At 49.3% G+C, this 20343-nt stretch overlaps 2 protein-coding genes across 2 annotated transcripts in view; both read right to left on the reverse strand.

The window, feature by feature from the left end:
* ADAP1 (ArfGAP with dual PH domains 1) overlaps positions 1-5713 on the reverse strand; it is a 46330-nt gene extending 40617 nt beyond the window's left edge. Inside the window, exon 1 of the mRNA XM_015643026.3 lies at positions 5559-5713. Coding sequence (XP_015498512.1) covers positions 5559-5643 — 85 coding nt within the window. The 5' untranslated portion in view covers positions 5644-5713. The remainder of the gene's footprint in view (positions 1-5558) is intronic.
* An 11368-nt stretch (positions 5714-17081) lies between these two features.
* On the reverse strand, positions 17082-19442 carry LOC107210944 (cytochrome c oxidase assembly protein COX19). The gene is made up of 3 exons (XM_015642348.3): positions 19213-19442; positions 18994-19105; positions 17082-17946 (listed from the first exon to the last, which is right to left on the reverse strand). Exons 1-3 carry the CDS (start codon positions 19292-19294, stop codon positions 17859-17861), a joined length of 282 nt encoding a protein of 93 aa, XP_015497834.1. The 5' UTR covers positions 19295-19442; the 3' UTR covers positions 17082-17858.
* Positions 19443-20343: the final 901 nt, after the last annotated feature.

Consider the following 20343-nt stretch of genomic DNA (forward strand, 5'->3'; position numbering starts at 1 on the left):
AGAAAAATGAAGGCTACACACAGAAAATATTACAGAATAAAAACCAATGTAAGACACAGGATGACTTATAGAAACCAAAGAGATTGGAAGCTGGATGGTAATGGATTTTAAAAAAAAATAAAAATCAGTATTTCCTTTATCCAGAATATAAACGTGGGGTTCCAGTTGGAAAATCCCCAGATGCCATCAATCCAAGTAAAATCCCATGAAGCAGAGCAGCAAAAGGCTCAAAGTAGACAAAAGCAAGAACTCAAAGTCACAAAATTTGGATGTTCCTGCTCCACTTTTTGCCTTAAACTACATTTATCCCTGTTTACAGCACAATATTGAAGACCAAGGCAAACACCTGAGGCCAATGCACAGCAACACATCCTCAGCACATTCTTCAGCACACAAATGATGGCCTGACCCTCAGCGAGCTGCCCCTGCAGCATCCCTGCCACACCAGCTGGGCAGGAGCTGGTCTGTGCTTGGGATGCCAATTCAATGGATTTTCCTGAACCCTCTCCTGTTTGAGGTGATAAAGAAACCTCTCCAGGCAGGCAAAACCTTTTTTACCTGCGCTAGAAATGTGACTCATCGATAGAGGGTGGAACCACAGGGATTTTAGTGAGATCCACACAAACACAAAGCCTTTCCTGCTTGCTGCTCAGCTGCTGCTGATTTCCCCCGTGCCTGAGACAGAACCTCGTGTTCAGCACCCGAGTTCTGCAGCTATTTACTCTGGGGAGGGGTTGGGAGGCTAATAAAGAGACCCTGGTCATGCACGTTGAAAAATAACAATAAAAGAGTTAATGCTGAAGTCAAACCACCTCCCACCAACACTCTTCTCTCAGTAGGAAAATTTTCCAGTGAAGGCATTAAACTTGCCAAGGTCTTTTAATTCAGCTGGCAGGTCCCAGCAGCCCCTCTCGCTGTGTGCAGCCCACGACTGTGCTGCAGCCCAGGCACCAGGACTGGACAAAAACCACCATCACATCAAACCTCCTTTGTTTCAAAAAGCCCTTTTTCCTGCAGAAAGTGGCATTGAGCTAAACACAACTGCTGTGGGAATTTTTTTTATTTATTATTTTTTTTTTCCCTTCTTGCCCCTCTGCTTACAGCCGGGGACAAAGGCTGGCCGATTCCCAGGGACACACACAAAAAAAAAAAAAAAAAGGAAAAAATTCAGTATTTGAGTGAGAGGACAATGGAGGTGCAGGAAGAAGTTTCCACTTTGAGCTGGAAAATGAAAATCCCGTTTTGCAGCATTAGAGCAGCAGAGCTCTGGAACAGCTTTGCAGTGGGAGGCAGTGGGGGCAAGAGAGGGAAGAGCTGCGAGGCAGAGCCCCATCACTCCCCCAGGGGATGGGCAGAGCACTTGGCAGGACCCCATGGCTCAGTCGCCTTCCCGATCTGGGATTTTAGAGGCTGGAGGGAGGAAGGAGAGGGCTGAGATCAAATCTGTGCCCTCCTTAATCCTGGGCAAATCGAGCAATCCCCAGGGCTCGGATCTTTCTCTAATCACCACCCTCACTTGCTGACATCCAGGGAATGGAAAAGCTTCACCTGCTGTAGAACTGAGAAGGAAAAGGTGTTTACAACCACCCCAGCCACCCTGAGGCTTCCAGATGCACTGTTACACCAGAACACCAGGCTCTGCAGCACAAAGCTCCAATTCCAGCACGAGCCTTCTGTTCTTCCTCCATCCTTCACCCCCTCTGGGCCTCGGGCACAGAGGCCAATGCTAGTCAGGATCCATGTCCCAGTAATCCATCCCCAATAAGAAAGATAAAATGATAACAAGCCATGTAAACTGCTGCTGCAGGGTTTAAACTGCAGGATTGCTTTGATGGGATTTCCATTTCTGTCTTCAGAGCCTCTCTGTCCTCCTACAATGTAAAATAATTCTCACTCCATGGAAACACGAGCCTAAGTCATAGAAAAAGAGAGTAAAGAGAGAAATACTCAAGGTCTTGTTATGCCCTGAGATAACCATCCGTCTCATGATGTGAGGAAAGATTGCCTGAGACAAAGAATCATTTAGAAAAAGAAAAGGCTGAGCTGCCACATTAGTCTTGAAGAAAAAAAGATTATTCTAATGCACAGAGAGCCATTACACACCAGCAATTCAGTAACACTGCTCAGTTTGCACTTAAGACTGCATTTACCAGGCTGTCTTCACTGAGAAAGCACAGCTTTAAACCCACAGAAAACAGACACCCAGGACACAGAGGTGTGTAATGACAGAGGACCCTAAGCCCCATCTAATGACTTTATTAGTGGCTCCTACCCCAGAATTCAGTCCCAAACATGTAACCAAGGCAGTCTCATTATGCATTACTGATCGATGACATTTTTTGCAACTGAAATATCTTTTATTCAAAACAACCTTTCTTTGCAATTTAAGGTTTTATAAAAATGCAATTAATAAAAACCTAACTAAAAACCTAAAAAAATTTTACAAACGTAAAAACCTGCAAGTGAAAAATGTAATCTCTAAGTTATTTTACACTCTGATTTTCACTTTCTACATTAGCATCCTTTCTGCATTCCCAGCTGTCATGGCCAGGGTCCCTGTAAGACAGTTCTCTCCACCTGAGACATCCCTCAAAATCTCTTTGAAAGCTCTGGTTTTGCACAAGAATTTTTTTTTTTCCAGATTTATACACAGGTCCTGGGGAAGATCCAGACCTGCCCTTCATGTGCACCACATTCAATGCCCCATTCCAGCCAAGTGTGCTCCTCCTGTGCACAGGCCAGGGAAACACATCTCGAACGGGGCAGCCTTACAGGGCTTGGCCACTTCAATAATCCTCAGTCACAATTAAGTGGCAAATCCTGGCCCAGCCCCAGGCAAGCAGCAGTTGTGCCCAGATCTCCCCAAGGAGATGGGATGATCCTGCAGGGGATGAAGTTATTTACCCAGCCCAGGAGGAAAAGCCTCCCCTGATGCCCCATGTCTGTCCCCAACTTTGATTTTCCTGTGGTCACAGCTTAGCCCAGCAATGCCAAGCTGAGAGCTCCACTGCACCAGGGGTTTATGACAGGACACAGAATACCTGGGACAAGCTGTGGCTTCAGGGTCTGGCTACTGAGCCTCTCCCAAATGCCAAAACATTAACAAAAGAAAATAACCCTTTTTGACAGCAGGGAAGGAAAAAAAACCAAACAAACTTTCATTGACTGGCTGATTTCTCAAACAAATATTTCCAAAAGAAAAAGAAAACCCAGCTGGCTTCCAAATACACAGATTAAAGTGACTAACAGAGAATTTTCCCGCTTACATTTCCAGCCCATCCTATTCTTTGTTATGAGCATCCCTGAACTAAATGGCTCCCTCTTATCATGGATCCTGTACTAACAGGGTATTTCAGGGAAAGGCACTCACCCACCTGAGAAACAGCAACAACAAATCCTGATTTTGGCTTCCCCCCGGTTGTACCAGCTCAGTCCTACAGTGATACTCACATGTGGGAAAGCACAAGACTGCCCTGCTTCCCTCAAATTCTGTTCATTCCCCACCCTCCCTCTCCTTTCCTTCTCTCTGCATTTTCTCTGCCGTGGTACTTTTCCAGTGCCAGCTGCCCACCTGGCTCCAGCTGTCACCTGCATCTTTCTGTGCACCCCACTCCTCAGCAAAGAACATTCTTGCACTCCTTTCTGGAGGCTCTCTGGATACTTTATCCTGCCTCTCCTGCATTACCTCATCCCCAGAAAGAGCTGGCCTGCCACACCTGCTCAGGATGAATAACTGAATCCAGGCTGAATATTTTCTATACTACCTACAGACACAAGTTCTTATCTTAAGTAGCCCAGGGCATCTGAAGTTTATTGTCACTCCCAGGCAGACGAGCACATTACAGCACCATGAATAGCTCTCGTTTGCCAAAGAAACTAAAGCAAAGGAGTCACTAAAGAAATTGGGTTGATGAACAGGGAGGTGGTCCTAAGGAAGTAATGCCACGAGAGTTCAGAAGAGGCTGAATGATATTAATATAGCACATCTTGACTTACAAAAGACACTGGCCCAAATTTTCCTCTCTGACTTTCAGATTCACTAAGACATCTCTGTATGCAAATGTCACCAAAACCGAAGTATGGTTTTGTTGTTTTACAAGCCCTTTTGGTGCCTTTAACAACAACCTTCTTGTCCTGGTATGAGCTCTTTTACTGACCTACAGCTCCATCTCCACCCTGGTGATGCTGAGAAACTTCTCATCTTGCCCGGGGGCTTTTTGTTCTATACCCACAGGGTGAGGGAGAATCGCCCTGCTGATCTGAATGGCCCAGGTTTGTAAAGTTTTCTCCAGGAAGGAACAATTTAGGCAGACACCTACTCGGAGAGTCCAAGCTGTGCTCAGCAAGACACCTCCGAGGTGGGCTGGTACAGTCAGACAGCAGCAGATGGGTGGGAGCAGGCAGAGCAGCGCGGCGCTGCAAAGCCGTTCTCGCTGTGCCCAAAGTTCTTTGTCCTTTCCAGCTGGTTACCGGAGGACACAACGCATCTGAAAGTGAGCTGCAGTGTCCTGGGATGCAGATTAGGGATATAAAACCACTGGGAATGGTACGAGCTGGAGAGAGGTGTCCAATAAATCTTGACATCCGAAACAAATCAATAGCTGGGAAAATAGGGCTCAGCTGAAGTGGTGGGTTTTTCTTTAACCTATAGAATGACAGGGGCTGAAAAGGACATCCTTTCTCTACACCTCCTCGGAGCCATTCTGCCCAAGCTAATACAAATTTAGGTTTTTCTGTGCGGTGATTTTTTCTTCTTTTTAAAAATAGGAAAGTTACCAGTTCTGCAATTTTTCTAAGGTTGTTCTCAAAGACAGACCCCACCACCTCATGCAGACGCTGCTCAGCAAGAGCATCAGGGCCCGACCCCAAAAATTCACCATCCAAAGGGCGAGGAAGACATTCCCAGCCTAGATTTTCTCCCCTCCGCACACGAAGACGTCTACAGGCATTCCAGCCCCGCTCCCTGCGCAGCTCGGGCACCCATCGATGGCAGCTGGGCAAAGGTTGTCGGGCAGAATGTCCGCAGCGCTGCCTCCGGCTGTCCCCGCGTGTTTGCTCACTGACAGGGCAGGAACAGCCCAGGGGGCCCGGAGGACAGCCCACCCCCGCAGCCCAGGGCACCCCGGCAGAGCCCCCTCGGCCCGGGCAGCGGCCCCGGCTGCGCTGCAGCCCGCGGGGACCGGCGGGGATGACATCAGCGCTCACGGCCGCCCGAGGAGCCGGGCCGGGCCGGGGCAAATTGGGGAAATCTGCCGAGGCCGGTCCGCGGGGACCGCGGCAGAGCAGCGCATCCCTCCACCAGCCCCGGAGCATCCCCGCTGCATCCCCCGCCGTGGGGAGGGGGGTCGGGCACACCCTCGGTGGGGCGCAACCCCCGCCGCTCCCGGAGAGGGCAGAGCCCCGCGCCCCGTCGCTGCCGTGCGGTGCCGTGCAGTGCCATTCCGTGGGTACCATTCCGTGGGTACCGTTCCGTTCGGTACCGTGCCGTGCCATGCGGTGCGGTGCGGACAGGTGCAGGTGCAGCCGCCGCCCGCGCCCCCCGCCTCCCCTGCCCTTACCCGGGGCGGCGCAGTCGGCGCACGCCGCGTTCCCCGGCCGCTGGAGCAGCTCCACCAGCGCCTTCCTGCTCCTCTCCTTCGCCATGGGGGCGGCGGGCGGCTCGGCGGGGCTGTGCTCGCTCCCTTACGGCAGCCTCATGGCGCGGGCGGGGGGCGCTGGCGAGGCGGGCGGCGCCCGGGCGGCTCCATCGGCCCCGCTCGCCCCGCGCACGCCGAACGCGCCTCCGGCCGCCGGGACGCGCCGGGGCGGTGCTGTCCTCCCTGCCCTGCCCTGCCCTGCCTGCCCTGCCCGCCCGGGGCGCCTCTCGCCCGCCGCTGCCGGAGCCGCCCGGTGCCGCCGGTTCCGCTTTCAGCGGGCGCTGCCGGCTCCCCGCGCCCTCCAGCGGCAGCGCCGCACCGCGGCCGGCCCTACCCCCGAGGGGGTCCCCGACCTTCCGGGCATCCCGTCCCGCAGCGTGCCCCCGGCACTCGGGGGTGCCTTTCCTGGTTTAACTCCTGCCCGCGGAGGGGATGCTGTGGTGGGTGGGAGCCGAGGGGCTGCAGCTGCGGGAGGCGGCGGCTGGCAGCAACCCCAGCTCTCACTGGCCAGGGCCTCGCCACTCAAACTTCTCGGCAGGCTCATGAGCAGCGCGTTTGGGATGCCCCTCTAACATCAGCAGCTTTTGGGGTACTTGTGGAGGTTTCACTAGTGTCCCCACACACTCCAAAACACTTCTCCTTCGCTGCTGTCCTTGCACATCACCACCAGCTTTTGGGTCTGTGTCTTGGCAGGACTGTCCTCCAAGCATCTTCCCCCATTTTTCACACCTCCATGGTGTCAAGGGACTATTGTGGAGAAAACATCCCTGTGTCATCATGGCTGTGCATCTCGTGCCATCTATGGGGCAAGACTCCTTGTTTTGTCAGCTAAAGTGCCAAACAGGGGCGGGGTGTGGGAAGCTTTTGGCCAAGAAAGCTTCAGAGCTGTGCCTCCTTAGCCCCTGCTGAAACCTTCTTCTCGAGTATGGGTCACCTGTGATGCTGCTATGTCCTGTTTGTGGTTCACACATCTCTGTCTATAAAAACAACTTCGGTTTTACAAAGCAAGTCCCCATTCAAATATCCAACTCTGCTTCCTCCAACAAAGCAGAGCCCTCCTGCAAGCTCAGCTCATGCCATTCATGCTGCCCATGAGATTCAGGGTGTGCACGAGCATCTGCAGGAGGAGAATACCAGTAGTTCCTGGAAAACTTCCTCAACCAAACCACCATCTTGATCCTGCAAATGTGAGGACGTGAGCAGGTTCCTGAGAACACTGTGGGAGAAAATAGCCCCTTAAATGCAGGCAGAGTCGTGGCCTGGTATATATTTCCCTAAATGACCTTTGCATTTGTGCTGCCGGACAGGTGACTGCATGCAGGTTTATTTCTGTTTTAAACTGATGCTGGACTGTTCTTTGCTGACTCAACCCAGTGTCATGCTGGGTTTGCTGGTTTTACACACACAGCTGATAATGTCTGGAAACTCACTCCCATCCTAACCAAAGGCATAATCTTCCTCACTGACCTTTTGGGGGGAAACTGATCTGCTGCATCCAGACCCTCACCTTCTTCAGCCTCTGAGTCACCAACACTTACCTGGAGCACTGACTTCTAACACCCTCAGAGTGAAACCAGCTCAGCAGAGTACCTTAACCCTCCCCACCTGCGCTGTGTTCAAGCTTGCCAGCATAAATGCTACAGGATCAGAGCTTTACCTAAGCCCAAGCTAGGCCAGGTTTTCATTTGCACTTGGGCTCTTCCAGAAGAGGCTTTTGCTGAATGTCTCACGCAATAGCCAGGATGCTGCACATCATCATGAACTTACCATGGGCCGGGGCTGCGAGCAGGGAGGGGGTTTGGTTTGAAAGTCTCTGTTTAGCTTTCCATTAAGACTTATTGATTCTCTTAATTTTTTGTTCTCCTGGTTGCTAGGCAATTCCTCTCTCCCCTCCGTGTGCTGGAAGCCAGGGCTGCAGACAGAAATTTATATCTTGTAATAAAATCAAATAAAACAGAGCCTGTTGTCAATGATGAGAGGAGAGAGTTTCATAAAGGGCAGGCAGAGCAGGGCCAGCAAGGGTGGATCAGCAGCATCCTCAGCATTTAAGTCTCCTCAAAATTACTCTGGACTTCACACAGGGATACAAACAGCCCACGTGCGTGGAGGGAACATGGAGAGACAGGGAGAAAAGTTGGAATTAAATGAGCCAGAAATGAAGATAAACTTTTATTCAATGGAAAATCAAAGGCTTGAGCTGACCTCCCACATAGAAGAGTATCTCTGTAAATTTACTCCTGGTTTATCCCAGGTTAAGAGGTTGGGTATTGCCCCAGTGTTGGTTGGCACAATGCTGATCCAGGGCAGGCACTGAGGTTCTCCTGATGGACATTGACTCCTGAGGATTGTGATTCCTGGCGTAGACCATGGACTGAATCTGAGTTTGCATCTCACACGGGGTAAAGAGCAAAGGTTGCTCCTGCAGGGCTGGTGGAGGCTGATGGGCATCACTGCTCAGTCTTATCCATGTCAGGTTGTTCCCTCCTCTGAGCTTTGCCCCACATTTTCCTGTGGGTAGCACCTTTCAGGGAATTCCTAAGTGAATTTGCTCCTACTTCTTGTGAAATCTCTGACCAAACTCTCTGAAGATGGGTTGTCACTGTCAATACATTCCCTCATTCAGATGCTTCCTGTTTCTCCACTGCTAAGTGACTTGGAGGTCTGACATAAACTCATATCCATATGTATGTAAATACATATTTATGGGTAAGATGTGTTTGTTTGTAAACACACACACTTTTAACTCAGCCTTTTCTAAATCACAAGGTTGTTGCCTTAGAAACGGACGTTATTAATGCGATCTCCCGAGGTGCTAAGCACGGTGGCAGCAAGGGCAGCCTCTGGAAATGCCAGATACTGAGGTCAGGGCAAAGAACGCTCAGAAATTCCTAGGAACCTTTCCATCATCTTTGTGGTGATGCCCTGAAAATACACAGACATAACTCTACCTTCTCCTTGCCCTTCCATATCAGCTCCTTTCACCCCGAGACTGCCTTTTGTCAGAAAAAAGAGCTGTTTACACTGGGGTTTAGTTAATTTTGCAGCCCTAGCCCTGAAATGGCTAAATCAATGTCACAAGCATGCAAGTAAAAGGGTGTTAAACACAGCCCTCGATGTGACCCGGGAGCGCATTCACAGCGCAGCGTGGGGAAGCATTACAAATTCCTGCGTGAACAGCAAACCTGAACAGAAATATCAATAATTCATGCCACAGCAACTGCATTCAAGCAAAACTCTGGAGTAGCAGATAGACCAGGCAGAATTCCATAGGCTTCCTCAGCACCACAGGGGAGGCAGCTCTTGCAGCTGGAGGTTTGTGTGAACAAGCTGCAGCACTGGCACCAGCACCTATGTTAAAGCTGCTCATTTCCGTTGCAGTATTGGTTTCCTGTTCAAAAGAAAAAGAAAAAAGGAAGAAACCAATCCTAGAGGTTTTTCTTTTAAAAAAGGAAGGGTTTTCTGGGTTATCCAGTCAAATCAAGAGTGGGTATAGCTGGGAGGGAGGAATGCCACAGAGCAGAGAGCTCAGACCAGGGCAGTTTAAAAACTCTTGAACCAAAAATCTAATACTTATGCCAACTTTCTCTTATTTTGAGCAAATTGCTGTATGGAGCCTGTGGGATTGTTTTGGTGTGGAATGGGGAAAAGCACACTCACAGCATCTGTGTGGTTAGGATGTGTGGATCGAGTTGAAGAGGATGATGCAGGAGAAAATGGTGTGAGGGTGGAAAAAGAACTGTGATGTCCTGTGTCTGCAGAGCTGCTCTGCACCTGCAGCAGCCCTCGAAGAAGAGAAAGTGTTGTGCAGCTCTGAAAGTGTCTCACTCCAGAGTAATCTGCAAATCAGGGTTTCTTTCCATTTGCATAGTGGTTAATTCTATTGCAGCCCAGTGTCACCAGTGTGAAAAAAAGGGAGTTCCTTTGCTCCCATGATTTAACAGTTACCACCTTGCAAACCAGACCACAGAGATCCTCTGTAGGGAAGCAGAACTGGGGAGAATGAGGACAAGGAGGGGGTTCAGACCAAAATCCCTTTTTTTAGATTTCTGCAACACCCTAGAGCTGATCACTGCTCTCTCACAGCCATGCTACCACAAAACTTCTCCAACCACCAGCCCCTCATGTGCTCAGAACACCCTTTCAGATTCTTTTCTGCCTGCCTCTGGCTAGCAATGGGCTGGTTTGGTGGTCAGTAGATGCTTGCAGGGGCTGCTTAGTTGCTCAGACAGGATGGTTGGGAGCCAAAATACACCTGAGACAGAGACAGGGGGGTAATTGATGGCTTGAAGATGCTGTATATTTGTATGTCTGCTCCATGGCACCTGGGGAAATCTCAATGTAAGAAAAACAGCTCTGCAGCAGTCCTGTTGTTGCACCAGACCCATTTCCTATGATGTAAAATATGACATAGAGGGGGCAGCTGAGGGAATTGGCTCCACAGCAGCTGCAGTGAACCAGCTGGAGCTATGCTGATTTCTGTTGTCCAATGACAGGCTCTTTTCTGCGTACAGAGGAGATGAAATTAGTCCAAGAAAGTCAACAGTTCACCTACGTCAGTGGTAGACCACTGCTTTTAGCATTATTCCTGATTTATCCTAATTGAGAGACTTAGGCCTGTGGAATCTCTGTGTGGAGAAAGCCAACATGTGTGTGATGACACTAACATCAGGGGATCAGCTCCTCCAAAAAAGTCAGTGACTATTCAGAGCAGGACGTCATCAATTCAGTCTGAGTCAGAGACACAGCAGGACAGGTTTGGTGTGCAAACAGCAGGGCAGCACTTATCATGGAAATTGGTTCTGCTCAATTCCAATAATTTCATCTCTTCCTGGCTCAAATGGCTCACCCTTCCTTCCAGGAACAGCTTGGAGACATTCAAGCAGGAGACTGAGCTGTGAGATGTCACATTCCAGGGTGGAGACTGAAGTGACCCACCCACCTGCTGCCAGTGCTGGGAACCAGGGGCTGCTCCAGCCAGGGACACAGAGCAAAGAGGATGAGAAAGAGGATGATGGAGGTGCTACAGGCAGGACACAGAAGCCTAGCACTTCACTTCTGCTCTGGAAGTCTCTTCAGCAGAGCCTGAGTTCTTCAGAAGAAAAAAGAAAAAATATTTTAAAAGGGTACAGAAGAAGAGAGAAAACAGTGCAATTATTGGCCCTGGTGGTCAGTCTTGTGTCACAGACTGCTGCCTTCAGCTGCTGGTCCAGCTCAGGCAGCTGAGAGCACATCCTCTTCTGTAGCACTGCTGTGATTTGAATAAAGCAGTAGACACAAACAAAACTGTGGTTTTTCTCTAGAAAGAGGTTAAAAATGATGGTCTGAAGAGAGCTGCCAAACAACTGGAGATGGTAATTCAGCCTCTCCCCCCCCAATTAGCTTTGTCCACAGAAAGTTAAGGGCCATGTCCTACCCTTCCTCTGGCTGCTGATGGGATTGTTTGGATGTCACTGTATGCCTCCTAAAAGCTCCCACAATATCGAGATACAGAGCATGCTGCTCATTTATCTGTTTATTTCAGTGTGCTTTGCCAAAGAAAAATCAGCAAAGAATTAATTAACAGCAATTATTTCCAGCAACAACAGAGCAGCCCTGCTCCAGAAGCCATGAAAACAACATCATGAGACCCCTGTGACCAAAATGCCTATCTAAACAGGTGCAAAAATAAACAATTTTATAGCAGGGTATAAAAAGAGCTCAAGCCAGGTTGGGGAATGGCAGGAGAGCAGCCATTTCGATGGCTGAGTCAGAGCACTCACCCAGGTGACTTTTGTGAAGGAGCCTTAATAAACAAACCAGAGCAGAAGCACCAACCTGACTGAAAGAACCAGCAGGACCAGGTTATTGCTGCCATAGAGGGTTTACTACACCCATCACCCGGTGTTATTAGTGCTGCTGAAGTGATTTACTGTCCCAGTCAGTCCAGCCTATTAGAGCTGTGATCTAAAGTACAGCCAACTCCAGTTTCAGTGATAAACATCACCCCCCTGCCTATTACTTGCTAAAATAAGCTGAAATAAAGCCATCAATCCAAACATCTCTGTGCTCAAATGAGTGCTCCTAGCTGGCACCACCACACCTGCAAGTCTCCTGCCATGCCTGCTGGAAGGATGGAGGTAGATGTTCCAGACACACTCTCATTTTTCACCTACCTGGTTCTTTTTCAGCAGCCAGCAAACTCAGCAGCTCTGTCCCTTTGACCACAACTTGCACCTCCTGTCAGCACAGCCCTGCAGTGACCCAGCTCCTGTAAACATCTCTGTGCTGCCTGAGCACCTCCCTGCACCTCCTGCCAGAGATGTTCCCCTCCATGCTGCACCCCAATTGTTGGCAGTGGACAGTCCCTCTTTCCCACCAGACTGCAGCACAGTCTGGGGATGGGGAAAACTAAACTAAACCCCACATTCCACCCACCTGTACCACTCCCACCCATGTCTGTGCACACAGACTGCTCACTCCTGCTCCGTGGCACTGCCTCTGCTCTCCCATGCAGATCCTGCTCTGGGATTGGGCTGCCTGGACCCAGTACACCTACACCTCTGGATCAGACAGAAATTGGAAAGCACAGAGAAGGGGGACAGGTTTGTGCTGCCTTAGCAACCACTCTGAGCATGCACATGAACACAGGAGCTGTGCCAAACAACAGGCACACCTCAGAGCCTGTGCTCTGCAGGGCTGGGTGCTGAGGACAAGGCTAAGGACAACCTGCTTCATCCAGGGGTCGAAGTCAGCACAACTCAACAGCCACCCCCACATTAAAGAGCAAAATCCAAGGGAGGCAACCTCAGCCCTCAGCAAGGAGTCAGCCTCATTATACCCCTGGGATTTCCTTCTTGGTGCTTGCTCATGGGGCCATGAAGGCTCATTTATCAGCAGGAGTTTTGCTCCTGCCCGGTTCAGCATCCTGAGTTACCAGCAATTTTCTCAGCATTCATCTGATCTGCAGCTTCTCTGCAATCCTGAGTGGCAGCAGGAAATTTTTTTCCCCATCTGGGTCTGCCTGCCCAAAAACTGACTTCCTCAGTGTGGTGAAATGCTTTTCCATCCACCCAGCCCTGCTACCTGGGGCTGTCAGTGCAACCCAGAGGGGAAGAGCCCTCGGTAGATTGACAGCAGATGGCTGCAGCACACAGCATCACATCAAACCCTCAGGGCCATCCTGGTGTCCCAGATTCAGTAGTGCCATCATTCTCCTGCCTTGCCCACTAAGGAGAGGTGCTTCCAAACCCTGCTGAAAACCAGAGCATGGTTTAATAACAGAGAAATGTAAATTGAGCAGACACGAAGGGGCCTGACTCCCTCACAGAGCACCCCCTCCCATGCTGCTGCCTTCCCACGTGCTCCCCTCGCTCAGCAGCTCTGCAAGCACAGTCAGAACTGGGTCTGTGAGCACGTTCTTGCTGAGCAGGGCTTGCTAGCAGCAAGTAAACTAGAAATCCTCCAGAAATCAGAGCTGTCATCTCCCCTAAAGTTACTAAAATAGGCAAAGGACTCAGCTGCCCAAAGGGGCTGCAAAAGCACCCCCACCACTTGCTTTTTAAACCCATCAAAGTGAAGTGAAAAGCCTGGGTCATTCTGGCTCCTTGCTCTCTTCACCCCCCTGCTCTTTGCCAGTCTGCTTTCCACCACTGCTCCTATCTGAGTTTACCACAGTTACTAAGGACCTGGGCAGAAGAGCATCCCAAGTTTATGGTTTATGGTGCTGCTCACTGCCAGGCAGCAGGGACGTGGCCAGATGGAGCCCAACATCCCTCCCACAGCAGTGGGAACCTACCTCACTCTGTGGAAGGGCTGCTTGTGCAGGCATCCCACTGGAGGTGGGGAAATGTGGGACACTAAGGGCTGGATTCAGCCCACCAGATTTGATCAGCTGAACTGTTTTACCTCACAGAGAACCGTGGCCTTTGGTGGGCTATATGGTGAACACCAGCTTGTCATTCAGACAAGCCCATCAGGAATCAGCAAGAGTAAGATTGATGCACCTGCTAATGCAAATCCCAAAATCTCCTGGATAATGAGGGAGAGCCATAAAAACCTGTCCCTGTATCATCATCATTTCCAGGAAACAAAAAATGGACCAAGGTCTATCAAGTCCCCTGCACACACCCATTGGACTTCTAGGTGACTTTCTATGAAGCTCCTATTTTGAGCAGTGATCAATTATGCATTTCAAGCCATATGGCACCTTCATTCCAGAAGGAAGGCATTTTGTCTTGAAATCTGTAAACTAGAAAATCTGCTGCATCCTGACAAAAATGCAACATTTCCAGTTACTCACAGAAGCAGAATCATTAAGGAAAAAAAAAAAAAAGCAAAAAAAAAAGCACACCAGGATAAGTTTCATCAGATGTCCAGTTTTCACTGAAATACCCTTGAAAAGGAAATACCCTTGTATGTGCACTTCCAGTCTTTTTTTAAATTAATATGAGTCAGAGCTTTGATTTTTGTGGGAAACCTGATATATATACAACATTCCCAATTTAGCAGAAGGATCTCTTCCAGCATGGATCTCCTCCAGGCACAAAAGTACTGAAGTCCTCTGGATAGATATGCTACCAGACATGACAGCAGTCCTGCACACTAGCAGAAGTATCATTCCCATCCCAGGAATTATGGATGAGAAATGTAGAAAAATACTGCACTCCAGTGGAGCCAGGACACCCAAGGCACTTCTCAGAGCAGCAACAAGTGATGCTCTTGACATTTTTTATATGGTATCAGGCTGTTCCTTCTCTCACAGCCTCCTACAACCCAGGTTTTGTTCCAGTGGATCAGTGAAAATGGTGCTGTCTCTCAGCTCTCTGCTCGGACTGAGACAACAAGATGAAATTTCAGAAGTGCTTTAACTCGTTGCCCCTCACCTTGTTCAGCCAAAACCAAAGGCAGCAATAAGTGAAAGCTGTTTTCAGTGCTGCCCCAAAGGGTAAATAATCACCAGCAGCAATGTGTTCTCCCAAGGAAACCGAGCTGGTGACCACTGACCATACAATACCCAGCCACAAGCAATTCCTTGGGCTTGAAGGCAGCAGGACAAACTGGGGAGAATGCTTTGGGGAAGCACCAAGCGTGAAGGTCAGCAGCCACACCCAGTGCCTGCTGTGACTGCTCCCAGCCCCAAACATTCACCCCACACGTGCTGACAGCTACAGCCCTCCTGCTATGCCAGCTATGTCCTTGCAGGTGGCAGATGCAGCAACAATCCCTCCTCAGCACTGAGGCACGGCCTCATTGTGCTCCTACAAAGGACTTTGGACCATGGCCCGTTTCCAGAGCAAGCACAGGAGGCTCTCTTTGTGTGGGCTTTTCTGTGAAAGCACACCCAGAGCTCTGGAAATGTTTACTAAACCCTTTCTTCCTGGTTCTGCAGGTCACTGTAGTTGTTTGGATACACCTAGAGCTCCCAGGAAGACATAACGATGGTTAACTTGCAGCAATGTTCTCTCTGTAAATAACTGCTGTGATCAAGGTTAAGCTCTTTGTGGTTGAGTGGATTTTAATCTGAGCAAAGAATGTGTGGGCAAAGCTCTGCTGATCCAGAGCCCTCCGGGGACTCCCTGGGACGGATCCCAAGCAGCTGGGTGCCTCATTAGGGTGGGAATGAGGCTTTGCTGCAGAAAAGCTACAGAAAAGAGAATTGCGACTCCCTGGCTTATTGATTTCTATTGCGATGGTAACAGCTCACATAGATCTTCACTCCAACACAGTCATCACTTCCTCCTGCTTCGGGCTACCTCTTCCACACCTGTGCAATTACACCCAGGCTGGCAGTCTGTACGTCAATCCCAGCCGATTCCCAATGGTTTGCCTGTCTCCAGGTCGCAGGATCTGTCAGCAGGTGGAGCTTCACGGCAGGGCTGGCACGGGCAGCACCTGGCAGGCTCCTCACAGCAAGATTGATGCACTCCCGCAGCACAGCAGCTCATCAGCTCCAAACAGCTCCACCAAGAAATCAGTGTCCCTGACAAACTGCCTCCCCTGGAGCAAACACACCTCAGCCCAGCGTTTCCAGAATACAGATTTTTCCCAATGTGGTGACAGGCTCCTCGGCCTGAGCACAGCAAAGTTGGCTATGAACCTACTGCTTTCATTTGGTTTATACCCCACTGGCAGTTTAAAGGAGCACAAACCTGGATACCACCAGCAATACTAAAATAGAGAGGTTTCAAGTGGAAAGATTTTAATTAATGATCTGTATGTTGGCAGGAATTAACTGAAGAGCATTCTGGGAACTCTCCCAGATGACTGCAGTGTTGCAGGAACTTGTTCCCTTGAGCAAGTTGGGAAAACTGTTTGACCCCAGGTCTGGCACTAATGGCTTTTTTCCCCACCACTTCTCAGCTGCATCAGATCTCAATGTCTGATGTCCCCCAGCAGCTCTGAGCTTCCCTTAAAGCTCCACTGAACATATTCCTTTCTGCAGCCAATGCTTACAGCCAGGACAGATATTCTCCTGCCCATGCCCTGAATTTTCGGCTATCCACTCACAGCTCTCTTCTTGTCCTGGCAGGAGGGGACAGCAGCTGACTCACTGTGCTGGGAAGCAGGATAAGACGTGCCCACAGATCTGGACAGGATGAGGATGTGATCTTAGGGCTGGTGAAAGGTACAAACCTCTCACCCCCGCAGTCTTGTTTGGGTGGCAATCATTCAACACCTCAAAAACCTTTTAACAACCCAGAGGACAGATCAAGGTCTCAGGGAAACACAGAACTCCTGAAGGAACTGCTTGGCCAAAATGACACTGCAGAGTAACAACTAAAAACTGAAACTACCACTGATAACAGCCCAGATTGCTCCTCCACCACTGGTGGGTTCTTTCAGATCTACCAGGAATTCACTTTGCCTTATAATATTCAGGGAGCACAGAAGCATGAAATTTGATTTTTTTTCTTCTGAAGATGCTGGAGATTATTTTAATTCTAACTTGGTATCACTAAAAGAAAGCTCTTCTTCAGTGGTTCAATAGAATGTCTTTTAGTATCTCTTGCAGCAATACAATCTCTGCTTTCTTTCCTATAAATGTACTAATCTCACCAAAGGATATAATTTGAACAGTAGAATGAAGTGGAATAAAAATATGCAGCAGCAGGCAAATGTCCTTTTCAAACAGGAACCTGCTCTGAGCTATGTGCACTCTGTTCCATCAGATTAGACAGAGCAACAATTTAAATCTCAGCCCCAATGATCAGTATGAAGAGCAGAAAATGTTCTTTCACCCTCTCCTGGAAGCCGGTATGAGCAGATGCACAGTGGAGAGAGGCAGAAGCAAAAGCAGACAGCAGGGGAGGTGAGATGTATCAGAGAGGGGACACTAAATAAAGAGTGAGGAGTTAAGAGAACTGCCTTGGCAGAGAGAGCCAGATACACAGAGAAATGATTCACTGGGTTAAAAACAAACACAAAAGCAGCAGGGATAAAAGGGCAGAACATACAGTGGGAGACACATCCAGAAAATTTACAAATTTATTGCCTGCTTGAAACACATTTCCAGGGGGCTAACAGGCCAAAGTTTTTCTGCTTGAACTCAACATTAATTAAGAAAGACTTCAACTGCACTAGAACATGCAAGAGAAATATCACTATTCCAAGTTAAATGATGAAAAAATTAGATGAACACTAATAGCATGGTAAATAAAAGCAGAATCACTCCCTGACTGGTGTCTGGAACTAAAAATACTTTCCCAACAATGATGGAAGATGAAATGACTGAAAAAACACTGCACCCCAAGTACCCCCACAGGACCCCAATGTCTTCCATAGCAGGGTGAGATCACCCCAGGGATGGGGACTAATGCCAGTATTTAATAAAAAGCAATTTTGAAGTAAAACAGCTTTATTTCCACCTGGCAAACTGCTGTGAGCGTATCAGTACTGCCCACAGAAGACTAATCAGCAGTTCAAGACCTACACAACAAAGGATTGCTTGGTTTGGGTTTTGTCCTCTTAAAGACTTCACTGTTCTTACAGAGACACAGAGAACATTTTGGGCTGTAACTGTTTTGCCACTAGAGAAATTAAAATAAAGAAGTTAAGAAATACTTGAACAAAGCAGACAAAGGCAGTACTTTTGCTCTTTTAAAGAAAAACCTTATTTTAGGAAAATTAAACTTTGGAAAAAAGGTTCTTTCAGGAAACACTTCCTGTTGCAATACGAACAGAACGTACAATATGTACTACATTCAGAGTTATGCTTTCCCTTCATGAGGAGCAAAACTGTCTTCACTATGACTTTTCAGGTTTTTCTTCTGATTTTTCATTTATCAGGTCTTTAAATCCCAATTTTTCCAGTGGTTCATTAGCCATAAGTTGCCTAAGTAAACAAGAAGAAAACAAAAAAACGTTTTAGAGAACACAGCCTAGAAGCAAGAAAACAGCAGCATTTTCTATTTCATTTACTAATATTATTTACCCCAAACAGATCCAAGACATCTAAACAGAGTGACTGCTTTTTGACAATACCATAGAAAATTCAGTTTAAGGAAAGCAACACTCAGTGATTATTTTTCCCCTTAACAGTGGTTTTCCAATTAAATGTGTTGTTTCCCCATTCTAGTTACAGAATAAGAGTTTAGTCAGAAACTGACCTGACTCCTGCTTAACTTTAATTAACAAATTGTGTAAGAGCTTCCTAAAATTCTACCAATGATGATTCTACCATCATTTTTATGTGAATTTGCTTTAGAACAGCCTTTGTGGTGACACTAGATTTCGCTGTAGTGATTTTCAAACTTATTTTTGATTTCCAGTGTACTTTCCCTAGATACAGGGAAATTTGTGCATTTTTCACAGTTCCCTGACTCACCCTTGTACAGGAAGCATTGCAAAGCAATGCATGAATGGAAACATCCCTGGAAAACCAATCACCAACACTTTCTTCACTTGAACTGAGATACAAAAACTTATAACTTGCTTGCTTGAAACATATTTCTTAGGAGCTAAAATGCCAAATTATTTTCACTTGAACTCAGCATTAATTAAGACTCAATTACATTAGCATATGTAAGAAAAATACCACTGGCTCTGATAATTCATTGAATTATACACAACACTTGGAATCGTCTTGAAGACAGTCAGCGCTTATTGAGAAGGCCATGCAGAAGGTATGGGCTACAAGTTAAAAGTTTAACTTGTAACCACGGCAGAAAATAATAAAAAAAAAAGCTTCCCACTGGCCCTGTGCAGGGGGGAAGCCGCCCGTAGGGGCTGGGGAACATCGAAACCACAAGGCAGGTAAGGTGCAGATGCCACACGGAGCACTGTCCGTTTCCTTCATGGCCAAACCACCCGGGGTGACTGCGGGCCCTGCCCGTCCCGGCCCCGCTCAGGGCTCCCCGCTCTCCCGGCCCGGCGCACTCGCCTGTCCATGCGGCACTCCAGGTAGGCCATGGCGCTCTGCCGGCAGGCCGCGCTCTCGTAGCCGCTGTGCCGGAGACACTCCATGAAGCGCTCCTTGAAGGCGCTGCACTCCCCTGCAAACACAGACCGAACCGCACTAGCGCCGCGCCCCGGCCCGGGGGGACAGGCCAGGGGGGACAGGCCCGGGGGACAGGCCCGGCGCTAGGCCCCGCTACCGCACCGAAGTGATCCAGCGGGAACGCGCCCTTGTCCGGCGGCCGCGCCGTGAAGCTCTTGCTGCTGAAGTTCATGGCGGTGGACATGTCGCTGCCGGGGGTGGGGACGCGGACGGCCCGGTCCCTGCGGTCACTCTCCTGTCCCTGCGGTCACTCTCCTGTCCCTGCGGTCACTCCCGGTCCCCACGGTCACTCCTGGTCCCTTTCCCGCCGCCGGGGGGAGCCGCGCGCCGAGCGCATCGAGCGAGTCACGTGGTCGGAGTCGCGCGGAGCGGGCGGGGCCGCGCCGCCACGGAAACGGCGTGGGTGTTGCTATGGCAACCGCAGCTATGCCCGTCGCCATGGTGACGGCGCCGCCCGCCATGTTGGGCTGGGCCCGGAGCGGGAGGGTCGCTCCCGTGCCCGCATCCAGGGCTCCGACAGCCTCTGCGAAATAAACCGAGTCCTCCTCACGAAACCCGTGTCGTTGTCCTCATTCCCCCCTAAGTGGTCCGAGTGTTTTCTGGGTTGTCCTGCGCAGGACTTCGATGATCCTTGTGGGTCTTTTCCAACTCGGGATATTCTGGGGTTCCGTGAGTCCGTGATTCGTTCCTGTGAATGGATGGCTGTGATGGTCTGGATGGGCCCGGAAAAACGGTCTGTCCTTGGCACTTGTGCGTTGGGAAATGGAGGAGGAAAGAGCCAAACTTGGAGCCTGGTGTCCGTAAATCCCTTCATACAGGATCCAGCCTTGATCAACCTTTCCCTTTTCTATGCAGGGCTGAGGCCAGGCTCCTCCTTCCCTTCTGCCCAGAGAATACATTCCTCACCTGTCCCTGCTGAGCCCTGGTCCTGACTTAAAAGCCCATTTGTGGCTGGAGTGTGATCCCAGAGCCCTGGGGATGGCACCAACAGGATCAACTTCCTTAGAAAGCCAGCAGGATTTTGGATGGGTTGTCCCCATTCCTCTCAACCACCAGGCACCCATGGTGGCCACGATGTGGTTCCTCATCTCTCGTTAATCCTCATGGTTTAAATTGCACACAAACCCTAGAGTTTGCACAAACTACAGACAGTGCTGAGTTATTTTGTACCTCCTACAAGCATTGGGAGTGCATGTGGATTCCCATCACGTGGCATAAACGCTGGTGACTCCA

The sequence above is a fragment of the Parus major genome, chromosome 14 (genome assembly GCF_001522545.3).
Source record: "Parus major isolate Abel chromosome 14, Parus_major1.1, whole genome shotgun sequence".
Taxonomy (NCBI): domain Eukaryota; kingdom Metazoa; phylum Chordata; class Aves; order Passeriformes; family Paridae; genus Parus; species Parus major.